Source organism: Epinephelus fuscoguttatus, linkage group LG5, assembly GCF_011397635.1.
Source record: "Epinephelus fuscoguttatus linkage group LG5, E.fuscoguttatus.final_Chr_v1".
NCBI classification, from domain to species: Eukaryota; Metazoa; Chordata; class Actinopteri; order Perciformes; family Serranidae; genus Epinephelus; species Epinephelus fuscoguttatus.
In genome coordinates, this window is record NC_064756.1 from 41,348,795 (window position 1) to 41,366,366 (window position 17,572).

Sequence of the window (17,572 nt, forward strand, 5' to 3'; positions counted from 1 at the left end):
GAGTATGTTGGGTTGGATGGTGTTGAATGCGCTTGAAAAATCAAAGAACATTATTCTCACATAAGCACCAGGTTCCCCAGATGACATAGGGCACGGTGAAGCATGTAGAGGACAGCATCGTTCATCCCAATGTGTTGTTTGTATGCAGGGGGTCGAGTTTGTCTTCGACCTCAAGTCTCAGTAGGTGTAGAATCAGCCGCTCCAAGGTCTTCATGATGTGCGAAGTGAGGGCTACTGGTCTGAAGTCATTAAGTTCAGCTGGACATTTAATTTTTGGTACCGGCACAACACAGGAAGTCTTCCACAGTGCTGGCACCCGCCCCAACTATAGACTGAGGTTGAAGATCTTGTGGACAGTATGAGTATGTATCTCATTTAAGACAACTGTATTGTCTGTGAGTTAAAATGGAGCGGTAATTGTTTGTTTAATATTGTTGCTATTAAGCCATGTTTTAGCATTTTAGGTGTTAGTTGAATCAATCAAACTTTACAGCACTTCACGGAAACTCAACACAGTGGCATAGAAACTGATGTGTAATTGCAAAACAACACAGATGCCACTGCACAGCGGCGTATGACATAGGCTCAGCGCAGAGCTGACACACAACTTTAAGCCTTTAGTCTGTGAGCAGATCAAAATCCATATATTTACAATTGTGAGAAGTTTGGCTTGATTCATGAAATAAAATAAAATGTGTCAATAAGAAAAATATATTTATGTTTTGCTGATGTCAGAAACTATTGTTTGTTCTGGTCGTCAAGTCACATACCATATAAGTGCTTGTGTAAAAAAAAGTAAGTCATAACCAGCCCTATTAAGCAGTCAAGAACATTTTAACAAGTTGCCCAAATTCTGTTTCAAAATACATAGTTAGTCATTGCCTTTCATAACAACACAAGCCTTTTCTGTAGAAGGAACATCATCTGTGAGTGCCTTTCAATCCATTCCAAAATACAATTGCAGAGATTTGTCAAATGTTTTCTGATCTAATGCTGCTATGGTGAAGGTTTGGTTACGTTTAGGCACAAAAACTACTTGGTTAGGGTTAGGAAATTATCATGATCATGGTTAAAATAGGCCAACATTGGTGAATGATGGGAAAGAAACAGCAGTCTCATGTTCAGACACTACCCGACCTTTCACCTTTGCTCCAGACAGAGTCAGGTAAGTGGAATCGTGTGTTGTTGTAGATATTTGTTGAAAATACTGCTGTTTCTCTTTTGAGGACAGTTGGTAACACTGGCATTATATAGGTATCAGCAGTGGTCAAATTGTTAATTTTTAACAAGGGGGATGCAATGTAGCTTTGATTTTTTTGCATGACACATTATCAAATATAACAGCACAGATGTGCAAAATTAATCAAGATGAAGAAAAATGGCATGACCTACACCTGCTGCCTTTAAAAACACAAATAATGCAGTAGTATTGCTATTGCAATACAGACAAAAAACATTTTAGAGTATAAATAAGAGTAGTTCTAAAATAGCTGTGAAAATTAATCTTAGAGTCACTCTTATCCTACAGACATTTCCTTAGCCAGTTATAATTTCTCCTTACCTGTGAAGTCTTGGGCTGATAATTGGTGCTGCTGTCAGGTCCCCGTCCTGATACCTGCCTGGTTTCTCTCTGTTCCTCTTCTATCTGTTGCAGTAATATAGATAATAAATGTGCAAAGCAAAATTTAGAAATAGAATTAAGAATAGTAGTGGTGACATAGCTGTGGAAATTAACCTCAAAGTCACTTTTATGCTATAGATATTTTCTCTCAGCCAGTTATAATCTCTCCTCACCTGTGAGAACCCTGCATGATCATCCTTGCTGGCCTCTGGTCCACTGTCTCCTCCCTGACCCTGCTCTTTATATTGTGGCAATAAAGATGAAAAAAATGTGTGCAAAGTAATAGTGAGCACAAATTCTTATTAAGGAGGAGTGGGGTTATTCCTAGCATGAAACTAGCTAGCAAGCGATTTAACAATAACATTAGTATTCTTGTTAACTAACTTACACGGTTTGTTTGGAAAAAAACTTTGCAAGGTTTTTTGCTTCTTGCTGGCTGGTTTGCTGAATATAGTTAACACACACAGCACTGTCCAGCAGCATGTCTCGTCTGTGGCTGTGCACTGATCACAACACTACAGCATGTATATGCCGCCTGGTGCCGTCTACTCATGGTGCGTTTAAAGATGGTTTGGAAAAACATGTTACCACATGCTAAAAACAAATTGAACGGTTATAACAACTGTAAAAAGTGCGGGAGACAGAGTGCACAGATACGGGAAGTGTGGGGACATGTCCCCTGTGTGTCGTTGTCGTCACAGGCATTTTCAGCAGTGGGAGCCCAGCAACCTTCTCTCTCTGTTGCACTGCCACACAACCCCTCCTGGCGTCTGGCATTTCCTACATGAACTTTTACAGCAGCCTCAGCAATATCATTCCAGTCAGTCCTTGTTTTCCAACCTGCTCTGAGAGGACAGAGCAGATATTGCAGCTCTGGTAAAACTCCTTCTCAGTTGATGCAAACAAGAGGTACGTGTATGAAAAGTTCAGTTATCCAAATAAATTTCTGCTGTCTGCTGTGATGCACATGCATATTGTTGGTCACTGAGGAGACAGGAGGAGCAGCAGAGAAGGAGGATTGTAATGGGACAGGTGAAACTGTTATTCATTGTGTTGCATTATCGTTCCGTGGAGACTAGAACATCAATGCATGACTGTGTTGTAACTGAGTGCACTTTAGATTTTCCTATGCCAGCAGTGAGGTCTAATGCATTTGAGCATGTATCTTTGTACATTCAACACATTAACTTGACACATATTGACTAACTGACTTTCCATGTGATATGTTGATGTCTAATTTTGGTGACCCTCAACCTTTTGTCTAGCACCACATATTTATACTGGCATGGATAAACCCTCTTAGTTTTAATAATCACATACTCCTTCATTTAGAGACACCCTTAGAACAAACTAAACATACTTAGCCCCAATCTAAGATGAGCTAAATAATGTTAGAATCTAATCAGAAAGAAAGCTGGGAATAGAAATGCACAATAGAGGCAGGTTCAGGAAAGTGATAATTGTGTCAAAACTGACAGAGTAAAGGTCTGATAATACAACAAAGGAAGTGCTTATTTAACCCAGTCTCACTCCCTACTTGTCAGATACCGACACTTGGGTGGTGGTCTTCAGTGTCAGAATGAAGCACCCTTTAGTGCCATTCTTTCTCTAAGTTTTTTTTTTTTAATTTTTTTATTGAAGTTTCAAGCCAAATACATAAAACAAATGAAAACAAACACAAAACAAACAACCCTCCCCCCTCTCCCCTTAAGCAGCTAAAGATGTAACACATATAGACAGGTTTAAGACATTGTGAGGTTGCAGTCATCTCATGATGGTTACCAAATATAATTATCAGTCAGTCAACGGGTGCAGCTGCACACATACCAAAAAATAAATAATTAAAATCAATAGATAAATAAAAATAGATTAGAATCCATTTTGCACACACAAGATGATCTTGATTTTCTCTATAGAAGAAGACCAGGAGGAGATTGTGGCTTGCTTGGCATTGTGCATCCTTGCTACTGACAGTTCCATGTAAGCAATGTCTAATAAAGGATTCATCCAATGAGTCCGAGAGAGAATGTGAGGGGGTTGCCAGCAAAGTGCTAGCATCTTTTTGGCAGCTGTCAGACCAGCAAATAAAACAGACTTGTGACAGTTAGATAGAGTTAAGGCAGAGGTGTCATTCAGTAAAAACAATTTAGAACAATAAGGAATTTCAACATCAAGAAGTTCTGACAATGTAGACGATATCATTTTCCAGAAAATTACAAGTCCTGGACAATGCCAATACATATGCATAAAAGATCCGATATCATGATTTGGGCAGAGCTCGCAGTTCAGGGAGGATACTAGTTTCATTAAATGAAGCTTTCTCGGTGTAAGATATATCCTATGTAAAAATTTGAAATGTATCAATTTATGATTAGGGTTTTTAGAAGTATTATCTAAATTTTTCCAAATAGTTGTCCAACACATATCCTCCACAGAAATGCCAAAATCTCTGCTCCACGTCTGATTAATAATTAGAGGTTTGCAGACAGAGTATAGAAAAACATAAATTTTCGATGATAACTCTCTAGTCTAACCTTTGGCATCTAATAAAGAAAAGAGTGGATGGGTTGCCAGATTTACACCCCATGGAACACCCTAAGCGCGCATAGCTAGCCTGAGTCTAAGATAAAAGAAAAAACATTATACAAAAAACACAAATTCTCAAAAGATCTCATCCCACTTTCTTCCCAAACATCAGCTAGAATGTTGACATCCTTAACAGCCCATTGAGGGAACCGAAAAGGAGCTCCCCCCATGGTAAGGTTAAAGCTATTAAAAAGGGAGCTGTGAGCGTGCCATTTTAGGAGAATCTGACAATGTTTCTCTATCGCACGCCATATTGACAGTAAAAAAAGAAATAACTGGCCCAAGTTGGCTTTTAGCACTCTTGGCTGGAAGAGCAGAAAAATAAGGTCTTGTAACTTATGTGGGAGGGCTAAATTTTCTTTAGCTGGTCTCCAAGAGACCTGCACAGATGGTTCTAGCCATACAGATACAGGGCGTAATACATAAGACCAGAAATACAGTTTGAAATTTGGAACATTTAAACCACCATCCTTTTAGCTCCTTTGTAATGTAGACAACTTAAGACGTGGTCTTTTACCACCCCACACAAAATTTGTAATGATCTTGCTCAAGTTATCCCAATAATTTTTAGGAGGTGGGAGAGGATTCATGTTAGAAAAAACATTTATTCTTGGAAGAACATCCATTTTGATTATGGATATTCTAGCTGACATTGAAACAGGTAATTTGGTCCACCTTTCCATATCTTCCTCAACACGTTTAAATACATGTTGAAAGTTTTTGGTGGAGATGGATAATAAAGGGGGATGGATATCAGCACCTAAATATTTAAAAGAATTAACCACCGGAATAAAAGCTGGAAGTGTAGATGAATTAAGGATTTAAAAGCATTAGCTGGGACTTAGTCCAGTTGATCTTATAGCCAGATAGGACACTAAACTGAGAAAAAGTTTCCAGAATGTGAGGAATAGAAAATAAAGCGTTTTTGACATATAACAAAATATCATCAGCAAATAAAGATATGTGATGGTGTGTATTGCAGAAAGTAATAGGTTCAATATATGGAATTATACAAGAACAAAAAGAAGTGGAGAAAGAGGGCAACCTTGGCGTGAACCTCTACAAATAGGGAATGGAGTGGACAAAATATTGTTAACTGTAACTACAGTTGTAGGGTTGGAGTAGAGAACCTCAACCATTTCAATGAGACCCCGCCCAAAACCAAACCTACCAAGGACCTCCCACAAGTACTGCCACTCGAGCCGATCAAAAGCTTTCTCAGCATCAAAGGACAGCACTGCGCAGGGGTCCCCGCTATTGTTGGAAAAATGTATAACATGTAGTAACCTACGTATATTATCTCCTGCTAGGCGGGATTTCACAAAACCAGTCTGGTCCTGATGTACTAGCTTGTTTAAATGGGGCTCAGTTCTTGACGCTAAGACTTTGGCATGTGCTTTCACTTCGGCACACAAAATACTTAAGGGCCTATAATTATTGCAGAGTAACGGGTCTTTCTTAGATTTAGGAAGGACAGCAAGCAGAGCCATATTAACATCACTAAGAAAAGAACCGTTTGCAACCGAAGCCAATATCATATCTAATATATACTGTATTGTCCAAGATCTTCCCAAAATGTCGCCTAAAATTCTGGAGGAATACCATCTCATCCAGGTGATTTCCCTCTTTTCATGCTGAGAATAGCATTTTTAAGCTCATTTAGAGTAATAGGGGCTTCCAATTGGGTTGCCTTTTCCTGAGTTAAAGAGGGGAGGTTAAGATTTTCCATGAAATCATTACAACATCTGGTGTTAGCTCTGAGTTGTAAAGATTAGAATTCTGCCATTCTTTCTCTGAGTAAAAGTCTGCCCAGGACAGGGTAGTGGTCGATGGGTCAAAAAAAAAATCTGTACTTTTAAGCAGGAAAACACTTTTTGTTTTCAGTGTGAAACCAAAAGTCAGCCAAATTATTTTAATGACACCATATCATAGTATATCTAGAATACTACGCAAGTGATGTATGTGGTGTGATGTATGTGACTTATGTCGTGTGGGGCTGTTATTAACCAAAGAAAATTTTGGTCAAGTTAAATTTGCCTGCTCTTCATCCAATCAACTGGTTGGTGGGGGGAAAAAAAAATCTGCACATTATCTCTAGGTTCACTAAATCGCCACAGTGCATTGCGTGCACTCTAACTGGTAGCGTTGTGTGTCCACTAAAGCGTTTATTTTCTTTTTTTGTCACAGAGCTCGACATTAACACTTGCCTAGGTCAAATAAACTCTTTGTTCAAGCAAATGGAATGCTTTGAGTGAAAAATAATTGTGATGCCCACCGTAATTTAATCTGAAAATAAACTGTGTACTGTAATGCTTTTCTACAGTCTGTCTCACCACCATGCATCTAACAGAACTGATGAGAGAACTCGGACATACTGGATACTATAGAGTTTAATTCTGGGCTTGATGAAGTCATATTCAACATTACAAATATTAAATATCTCTGTCGTGCTGCATGTGAGAGAGAGACAACCTACTGTTTTCAGCCCAGAAGATAACATTATCCATCCTGCTGCTCCAGCAAGGGCACCAGTGTGATTGTACTCTTTTCAGGAACTTTATAATCCAGCCTTGAACTTGAACTAGACTTAATAAAATAAATCGTAGTGATAAAACTCAACACTGAATGTCATCTGTGATTATTTATCCATTTTTCAATTAAAAGTGAGAGTTGAAAAATGTTTTAACTTTTAGTAAAACGTTACACTCGTCAATGTCCGTCCAATCACAGTGGAGATGGGGCAATTCCACAGTCACCAACCATCTCAACATTTGGTCACGGACTTTCCATGTTGACATATGATGTGCAAGGTACCCTGGGTACATTGGTTGTCTATTATCTGGGATGCTGAATCAACTTCTGCCTGTTACATGCATAGTCTGTTTTCAAAATACACTTCTGCTTTCACAGGAAATGTACAGTTTGCATTCAGTGTCTTTCAAAATAAATGCATTTCAGTACAACACCAAAAATTGATGTTTTTTTCCTTCAACAACAAATGCACGTGATTATGTTTTGCCAGCACACACACATGGTTGGGTTTAGGCAACAAAAATACCTAGTTGGGTTCTGGAAAAAAGAACAGGGTTTCACTTTGGCTTTACAGTTTTATGGGAAGCAAATGCCAGCTTCCCGAGTGAAAGTCTGTGGTTGTTGGACCCATCCACCACCCATCCTGCCTGCCCTACTGCCCTATTTCCACCGCCTTAACTTTTGCTGTTGTCCTGTCAAGTTTCCCCTTGATACCACTGGGTGCCATTAAACAATAATGGCAACTGGTGGTGTATGATCCTGATATGAAAGGGCAACTTTTTTTTGTCAGTGTTTGACACTGGAAGTCACTGACCAAGCACTGGTTTTTGACAACTTCGGAGAGAGACAAGGTTGGTCACAGGGGACAAATACACGTGCTGAACAACAGTGACTGCTGTTTTTTAGTTGGACAAAGAAACACTTTGATGATGATCGTCTGACCAATGAGAACAGCTTAGCTGGACAAGTGCATATCAACAGACCAACTAGAAGTTTACAGCTGAAATAATGTTAGTAACAAATATACTTATGTTAAGCCAAATCATAACTTTTTAAAAAACTGAACCACAATTGTGTAGAGGAACAGTCTTTCTGGACTTCCTTGAACCAGTATTATCAGTGAACAAGACCCATGAGACCTCGGGGGTCAAATGTTTAGGATTTAAACCCTGTATTACCCCGACTGGACAAATGCTTCTTCCAGCCATTCTTAGGCCAAAAGGAGGTAAAAGGTCACTTGGGATCCCTCAAGTTTCATGTGCCATCTTAAAGTATCCAGCCTTGGGGCAAAACGCGGTGATGAGCGACCCACTAGTTGTTGTAAGACAGTGCTTCTTTTCTCAACCACATCCTGTCCATTCGCATTGCCCCGGGGAAATCACGCCCTCCACTCTCTTACCAAATGTTTCTGTGTGACAAAACTGAAATGTCTGTTGGAAGTGAAATTATATATTTTATCCATGTTATAACGTTGTAAATGTGCATAATCCTTGTCTGTTAGTTGAATGATGTTTTTCTTGTTTCTGTAAGGCAAAAATTAAGGGAATTAAAAAAAATAAGATTTTAATCCCTCATTTGACATGGAGCCATACTGCCATCTTGTGACGGTAGTTAAAGTGGGTTCCCATAAGGAGCCCCATATTAAATTTAGAGTTGAAATATAGTTGGGTTTTTTAATCAACTTGTTTTCATGAATATGTGCGTCCTCATTTTGTTTTTCATTATATGTTGCAACTATAGGTTAGTCTAGAGTAGGGGAGATGAGAATGTCCTATTATTCGTTTACCTGAAGTGTCTTGAAATGAATTTCACCACTGATTGTTTTCTTGATACTCTGATTTTTTATTTGCCTACTTTTTGTCCGACGTGGCCAATCAATTGAGAGCAGTGACGCACGGTCCGTGTGGATGAACTTGTATGAACCTGAGTTGATTAATGAAGTAACTTGAAGTCAGAAAGAAGGAAAACTGTTTCTAAACCTTTTGATGATGTTTTTGGATGTTTATTTGTGAATGAAATGGCAAGTTCTGACGAGTCAGAAACAACATGGATGAGGCTGCAGTGTGTCTGCGCTCATCTAGAGCATCATACTTTGATGAAGTGAATGGAGAGCATCATACTTTGATGAAGTGAATGGAATAAAGATAAAGATAAAATGATAACCCTTTTACTTTTATTATTATTATCTTATTATGCCAACTGAAGAATTAAATTTGTTCATTTGGGTCTTTTAGCTCTTTTCTCTGGAGTGGAAACTGACGCAAATGAGCTCATTAATCAGTAAGGGGGAAAACAACATGATTCGACGATTAGTCGGCTAAAGGAAAAATCTATCAAATCAGATTCTACTATGAAATTCTTAGTCGGGGACACCCCTAGTGTGTGTATTTGAAGCAGTTTATACATGTACTTTGCTGATACATGTGGTATAATAATTGTTTTCATTTTGATTGGATGTTAAGAACTGATTTTGACCATAATGAGAAGAGCATGTGCCTATCGCATGTAACATGTCAAAGTATATGATCTCATATAATAAAACGTTGGTTATTTTTAAGAGTAAGAGTTATTAATTTGATTAGTCACTTCCCTCATTAGGAGGGTGGTGCCCCAAACTTTATTACGAGTGCAAACATTCTCAAAAAGGTATTTCCCCTACAATTGCAAGTGAGAATGTGTTGGCTTATTTTCATTGTTGTTAAAATCATCTAAGCGCATCTGAAAACCCTTTCCCAGACTCAGGGGGAAGTTGCATCTGATAACCAATAACTTTCTGACACCAACAATCACACCCACTTATTACTGGGATTGGCCAGGTGTGTGGAGGTGTGACAGTAGTTCATTCTTCACACAACTACTCTATCAACTTCAGTGTGCACATCTGAACGCATCATGACTGCCTGTGAGGAAAGTAAATGTTTCCTCTTAACCTAATTTTGCAGGGAGGTATCAGATAGTGTTGTACAGAGCAGTTCTTAGGCATGTGTGGCAAAGGGGCACCGGGACTTGAGACGCAAGCGCTGTGGTGTCTCTGTAGTGATCTTGTGAAGGAGGTGGGATTCACTCGCATGTGCCTTTTGAGCGAGGGCCAATGTGGCTACTTCTCGTCTGACCTCTGCTGGAGTGATACCAGCAAGGTCACGGGTTGCTTCTTTGTTGTTGTTGTTGTTGTTGTAGCTTTCTCATCCTGCTGCTTTGGCTGTTGCTGGTGAATAGCCAAAAGCTGTGGTTCCTCAGCATCTGCATTAAACGATCAATTAAGCTCACTGTGTGCTTGTCTGGGATGGTCTCCAGAAGCTTCATGTGTAGGCCACACAGCCAGAGAGAGTGTCGTAGGCAGCTGTGAGGTCCTGGAAGACGTCATCAGCCCTCTCTCCTACCTTGTACTTGTCTTCTATTTCTTGGCTCAGGAGGGTCACCTGGTCTGTTGCTGACCTACTGCTTCGAAAGCCAGCTTGTTCTTTGGATGCTATCTACGCCTGGTGCCTTACCGGTCTTCAGGCACTGGATGGCCTGCTTGATTTCCTGAGTTGTGAAATTGATAGATAAGTTGGAATCGCATCCTGGGGCCCTGAGTAGCTCCTGGACTATTGCTGATGTTATTCTGGTGAAGTCCAAGTCAGCTTTAGGGAAGCGGCCATTACTCAGCAGGAGTGACGCAATGGAGTTTGCGGTGATGGGACACTGTGCTGGAGTTGCTGACCTTCCAGTCAGCTTGTTCATGGTCTGCCACGCCTGGCGGCTGGAGTGTGAGACGTTGACTGATTCCACAGTCTCTGTCCGTTATTGCCTATGTTTCTCATTTAACCTGCAGAATAGATCCTCTGCTGCTTTGTCCCTGTTTTCGCTGCTGGGTGGGTGTGGTAGACCAGAGGCTGCCTTGTTCACTCGTTTCATGAAGCCTGCCCAGTTTGCTTTCTGGAAGTATTACCTCATGACATCCCTCCCTTGCACAGGCTGATGCAATGACGCTATGCACCCTGGCTGTATCTAGGCTAACGGCTAACATGCTATTATTTTTATGTCACTACTCACTTGAAATAAATTTAGGACGATAGGAGACAGGTTGAAATAAATGGAAATTTCCCTTTAACAGTAGCTCAACAATCAGTCCTTCATCTCGGAAAAACAGTGGTTTCAAAACTGCGCTATTACCTGTAGCCACTGGGTCAGTTTGCTTTGCAGAGGAGGAGACCATGGGTGGCAGCTCCGGGCACTTCCACTTTAACCCAAAACGAGTGCTCACAATAACCAGATGAGCACATAACGTCAATTAGGGAAAATAAAATGAAAACACCACAATTGTAGCCTGTTAGCTAACATGAGCTAAACTAGCTATCAGCTAATTGAAGATAACATTAGCTGGTGGGGACATGTGCTATATACACCCAGTCGTGCCTCACCACTCACCAGGAACCTCTTTTAACGGTCACAGAAGAAACAACATAGCTATTTTCTGCCAATTTATTCCAGTTAGCTTACCTGAAACCAATGGCAATGAGATGTTGTGTCCTGCGAGCTCAGTTCCAAACAAACACCGCAGAGATGAAATTCCGCCTCTGTGGCGACTTCTGTATGTGGGCAGACATTCTAGGGCACTGGGCGGACTCAAAGCCAACGTAACAGAGACGTTTGATGATAACCAACGTTTGATGATAACCAACAACAGAACAAAAGAGTATTAAATTTAAAGATATCCGCCCATGCGGCCGACGTTAATAAATTCAGGGCCGATGTGTCATCCTCAGGCCGACGTTGGCCAGATGTATGTGTGCTATCTGGTTGGATTCCTGACTCTCAGGAGGAGCTCCCTTACTCTTTCTCTCTCTCCATTTCCCCTCACTTTACCTACCTTGCTCGAGGAATTATACAAAGGGGAAGGAATAGGAATGTTTTAAAATGCTGCTGTTGATAGTAGCCAAAGGTGAGGAAAGAATCTCCTGTCTTTGTGTGTCCCATATGAAAGATGGTGATGGATGGAGGGTGGAAGCTAGGGCGCAACCTTAGTGTCCTTGGGGGAACAGACTGATGGCATACATCTAAATCTGCACAGTTGCAATACAAGTAGTTCATACTATCTTTTTTGTTATAGATTATTAGTGGGGCTGGAAATGCATTTGTCACAATTGTGGTAATAGAGCTAACTGAGTGTCCAAAACAGAAAGAGTTCAATCTCTGGTGAGCATCACTTGTCAAGACACAGTATTTAGTCGTGTTGGTAGAGGGTAGCCCCAGTTTATGCCTCATATTATTATAACATTCATGTATCAGAGCCAAGCATCTTTTGTTCCTGAAAGATAAATCAAGGCAAATAAATAATAATAATAATAATAATAATAATAATAATAACAATAATAACAATAATAACAATAATAATAATGATGATGATAATAATAAGGGAAAAAAAAGAGTTTTTCTTTTTCCAGAAATGATATTCTAGCCTTTAAACCAGGCCATCATCTCATCCTGTTCTTCAGTATTGCCTGCTCAGTGACATTCCTTGTGCTGGTAATTAGAATGTTGTATAAAGCTTCCCGTATATTTGTCCCATGGTGGCTGTGAGATCACCAGCCAGCCAGCTGTAATATAGGGAACTTTAATTCATTTCCTCACCTCACTTACACACTGTTAACTCTCCAGTTGGCTATTTATTGTAGCTGCAGTCATAATAGTGGCAGTGGCTATCCTCATCATTAAGATGAATGGTGTCTGGCTCCAGCACTGGTATTAGCCACCAAATGATGGTGGTGTTTCTAAGCAGTGACATATGACACCTCTAATACCCTGCAGAGGCCAAGACACTGTGAAATAGAACAGGTGTGATATCCACTTCCATATTGTCCTGACCAAAGGACTCTTAGCAATGCCTGGATTTACCAGCCCAGTTGTCAGAAGAAAAATGTTGGCACTGTGTGTGTCTGCAAACCACAAATATGTTACACTTGCACATTTAATATGTATCATAGCGTATAGGCTAACTTTGTCATCAGAAAGTGGAGGGGATGGTAAAGTGCGTGACAGCTAGGCAAGACGCCTGCCAAGCTGCAGACCAATGTCCAAGACCAAAAAAACAACAAAAACAATCGTGTTTAACACCAAATGTGGTGGGGTTTTTTTGTTTGTTTTTTTAGCCACATGTCGCTGTTTATCCAGTGGTGACAGGGCCACGGAAAGCAATTGTTTTTTACAGAGACGTTGTTGTGTTTCCACTTGGGGTAGTGCTACCAAAAGTGGGTATATTAAGCCAAAACGTTATCTTTTCTTAAAAAATAAAACGGTTTTTATGCCTAAACCTAACCACACATTAACCATGGTGTTGTTGAAATGTAAAGTTTCAACATATCTGCTACATAATTGGCAAATGAAACATATTTGTACAGTGATGTTTCCTGAGGGAGAACTTAACTTAAATAAATGCTTCGCAAAAATAAAGTAATTTACAAAGTACAGGAGAAATATCTTGCTGAGTACACACTCCTTTTCAACTAGAATATTCACAGTATTTATCCCAGACATAAATTCCTGTTCTCTCAAATATTACTCAACAAAACATCATCAGTAAACTCTTACAAAATGTACTTAAGCACATGAAAACATGTTACTAATACCACAATATGTGTACATGTGAGTTCACAGTTTACACAAAATGGTGGTGACCCTCAACCAGACTACAGGTCAGTCTGTGCTACAAAGCGGGGACCTCACTCACACACACTTGACAAAATCTAGCTTGAATTTCCTCAAAATGTCACACAAACTCTATTGAAAACTCTTGACATGTTAACAAGTGATGACAGTCATGTTTAATTCTCTTTAACAATGACAACATACCTGAAAAAGGGGGAATGAAAATCACAAGAGTGATGTGACTTTTCCTCAGTGAGAAAATACAGCGAGTTGGCAATCAATCTCAGGATCATAGATTAAGAACATCTTGTAGAGCACAGAAAAAACACTTTTACATCTTAAATTAATGGATAAGAATAAAGCAAACAATATAATATAAAAAATCTCTTAGCATGTAAACTATTTTATTCAGTTTAATGATTTTAGTCAGCTCTTATGAACTGTTCCTCATTAATGGATGTTTTTAACCTTTTTCCTGATTTTAACATTACAAATCATGAACCTCCTAGGCTTTTTATTTAACAGGCCCTGAGTATTATTCTTTGACTGGTCACACTCACAGAAATGTGCAATGCCAACACTTTCCTGGTGATTAGATTGGATTTACTTTTCTGCCCAATATTTTACTCAACTGTTTAGTGTAATTACTTGTGTGTTATTTTTTTCTTTACATTATCCCATATAGGGAGGCTAATATAGTCTTCACAGATTCCCCTGGTTCTAAGTAACTCAGTCCTGATTTGTAACACAAGTTGGTCCAGGTCCAAATTATATGTAGTTCAGTGGGGTCAGATATGGTCCCTTTTATTTGCCTCTAGTGTTTGTGTGTGTCATGTGACTAATATTCTCGTGAACACCAGTGAATCCTGTCAGCCCTGATCAAGTGGTGTCTCATTACCTTCACTTGTTTTTTTAGGGCATAAAATGAGTGATATGTACAGTTACTCTTTTGCACTGTAGCTGCCAGTTAAATGGTGAAGCATCATGCCACTGCCAGTGTTGCTGTTCTCTCTCTGACTTTTCTTATATTTCCAATTTCACCTTGAATTGATATTACCCTGTAATTTTCCTAAATGCAGCATGTTGTCCTTTAAATTCGTGAAAAAGTTGTCTCAGACCTACTCACACTGACAGGAAAATCTAAAATGCATGCTTGGCATGGTTTGCTGAGCATCAACAAGTATTTCTAGATCTCTCTTCTAAATCCACTTCTCAAATACATTTGAATTTGATTTTGGGTGAAAGGGGGGTGTCTTATGCCAGGGACCACAAGCTTTTTCATTTTAGATCTTCATATGCGAGTCTGAGCACTTGTGCTGTACACTAGGTTCTGTAGCATGATTTTAATCAGTCACTTAGCAGTAAATATCACTCCTAATGGGGACAGTGATGCTGGGTCTAAGACCGAAGAGTTGCTCTCTTGTCAGGTTTGCTCACATAGGCTATATGTGGCGTGCAAAAGAAAAAAAAAAAAGAAATCAGTCAGAAATCGCAATGGTTCATTTCTAGATAAGTGTGGATTTATGCCACCTTGATTTTAGTCATTTTGGGGTTTTATTGAATTTTTATTGAAAGTCTTTGCTTTCAGAATATAAAACTCTTATTGTCAAGTTCAGACGACAAATATAATTATGAAGCTTGTGAATGCATGATGAAAATCTAGCAGTGAAGACTTAACAGCAGTCTGGTCTTACTCACCGCCACTCTCCCTGTCTCCCTCTGTGTCTCCCTGAAATTATGAATAAAAAGCTTATAGTAACAAAACAGGGTTTGGAAAAGTGTCTTTTTCCTCTGATCTCAAATAAACAAAGTCTTGGCTTACACAATATTAAAACCTCTTAAAACTCACCGGGTCGTCATTGAGTTCTGAGCGGCTTGGCATTGTGCATCAAAATATAGTGTTAAATGTTTACACTTCTGTCATTATAGACAGGCTACACATCATTAGCTTGATTATCCACAAATTCAATAGTAAACTTTATTTTTTAATATTTAAGAAACCATGAGTGCCAAAGAATAATTATTTTAGATTTGTCAGCATGGTTAACTCGAGAGGTGACAAAAATGGTAATAATAATACTGCCTTTCAAGACACTCAAGGTCATCTTACTGTACATTCAAACCAGAAGCTTCCGAAGAGGCAAAGTCTCTTGCGGACCATTGTTGGAACAAGTGTGCTGTAGGAACCAAAGTTACATGGCTTGTTCTCTGGGACCTGCTTAATCGAAGCACATCAGCATTCCGATTGGTTGCTGCCTAACCGTGTCAGAGCTCATTACCATAAAGTTAAACGAGTTATAACTCCCCTCCAGACGCACTCCGGTCGCTTTGGTCGCCCAAGACGCACCGCTGATGACCAGGTCGCCCAAGTCACCCAAGTCGCCAGGCTTTCATTGAAAATGAATGACTTCCGGCGCTTTGGAAGCTCTGGTTGCTGTTGGTGTGAATGTACAGTTACAGGCAAAGATAGAGTAAATAACAACATATTAATTAAGTCAACTAAATAAGAAATAAAAGTAACGTGAAGACCATTGTTAACTACTTTCTTCATCAAATGTACTGCAGTTCTTCCAACACAAACATTATTTTCTTGTCTTTCTGCATTTTCCTCTTTTCGTGTGTTTTCATTACCTTGCTGGCAAAATTCAAATGTCCTTAAGTTTTTCTGTGTATTTTTCACCCAGGGACAGCCCTGAGGGTATCACATGCACTCCATTTTGGAAGGCCAATGTACTCTGTCACATGTCTTTGCAGCTACCGCACTGTAAACTTTGAAGGCCTTTTTTTCAAAATCATGGCCTGAAGGAAGTCATTATGTAATGTGAAAGTATTTTGCTTAATATTTGGAGTACAAAAACAATACTGATATCATAAGCAGGCTAATAGTCACATAATCACAAAGTCACATTATGCAGAGGCAAATGAACTGAGTGTACAGTTAGGGTGGGGGTTGGGTAATGGATACAGCATTGTATCACAATATTCAATGTGGCAATTTTGTACCAATACACAGATGCTTAGTGTTGATTCTTTATTATATAAAATATACTTTTGGGATCCAACTAGAATAATAAAATCAGTTGCTTTTTCAGTCTACATACATTTGCTGCAATAGAAATAACTGAAGTGAGATAAACAGACTAAAACTGCCCTATTATATAATACAGATGTTGACAAATTTTTCCTTTAGGGATATAATTTGGGGTTGAAAAAAGGTAAGAAATTGCAATATATTGCGATGTTACTGCGATGTTACTGCAATGTTCAGCGTGCTTGTTGTGAATGATGTATCGTGATAATATCGTGTTGGTGGTGACTCCAGTGAGTCCCACCCCTAGAGTCCAGATCATTTCTTCATCTGGTGAAATCTGGACTGTTTCAAACCCCTGCTGAACTGTGACAGTGGGACTTGCTGCTAGTAAAGACTTTAGAGAGTATCATTACATTGCATTTCATAATCTTTGCACCCCCTCCACTATACTTTCCACATTACAGAGGAAGGGCTGGAGAACAGGTTCATGTCCTTCTCAGTGGCAGGGAAATCTTGAAAGTGCCTGTTAAATTCTGTGATCAGTGATGTGAGCACAGTCACATATTTATATCCATTGTCCACTTTTAACTTCCTTGTTACAGCTGCCATGCCTAGTGGTTGGCTGGTAAGGCCTATGTGATATAGATTTGACTCGAGCTTCCCTTGCTGGCGGAACCCTGCTTTATAAACTTACAAACGCACATGCACACACACGCGTGCGCACACACACGCGCGCGCGCACACACACACACACACACACACACACACGCTGCTTCATAATCCTTATTTTGTTGTGTAAAATGTTGCTAACCTCCTTCATTCTCCTTCTCTCTGTGTCTTTTCCTCCCTCCAGATGGTCACAAGAACAAAGAAAATATTTGTAGGAGGATTATCAGCCAACACAGTAATTGAAGATGTGAAGCAATATTTTGAACAGTTTGGCAAGGTAAGACCATTTGGAGTGTTTAGTCCTCTGGGCTGCTCTGTGTTTGTGTGTGAGGGCTTGTGAGGTGTGCCTTTTGAAGGTTCAAAGCAGTTTAATAAGTTCAGTGTTGCTGTGTGAGCTCTGAGGCAGACTGCCGCTGGTTCTCTAGCGAGTTTGATTTCCTCGTGCTGTTGTGGCAACACTGTGTACACTCAGCCAAGAGAATGGACCCTGGACACCAGTCTGATGG

The 17,572-nt window shown here is 39.7% G+C and overlaps 1 protein-coding gene across 9 annotated transcripts in view; it reads left to right on the forward strand.

The window, feature by feature from the left end:
- Positions 1–17,572, forward strand: part of LOC125889095 (RNA-binding protein Musashi homolog 2-like) — a 482,288-nt gene that overhangs the window by 118,936 nt on the left and 345,780 nt on the right. For all 9 annotated transcript variants that reach the window (XM_049576805.1, XM_049576804.1, XM_049576810.1 and 6 more), the window contains exon 6: positions 17,251–17,343. In XM_049576805.1, the coding sequence (XP_049432762.1) occupies positions 17,251–17,343 (93 nt within the window). The remainder of the gene's footprint in view (positions 1–17,250; positions 17,344–17,572) is intronic.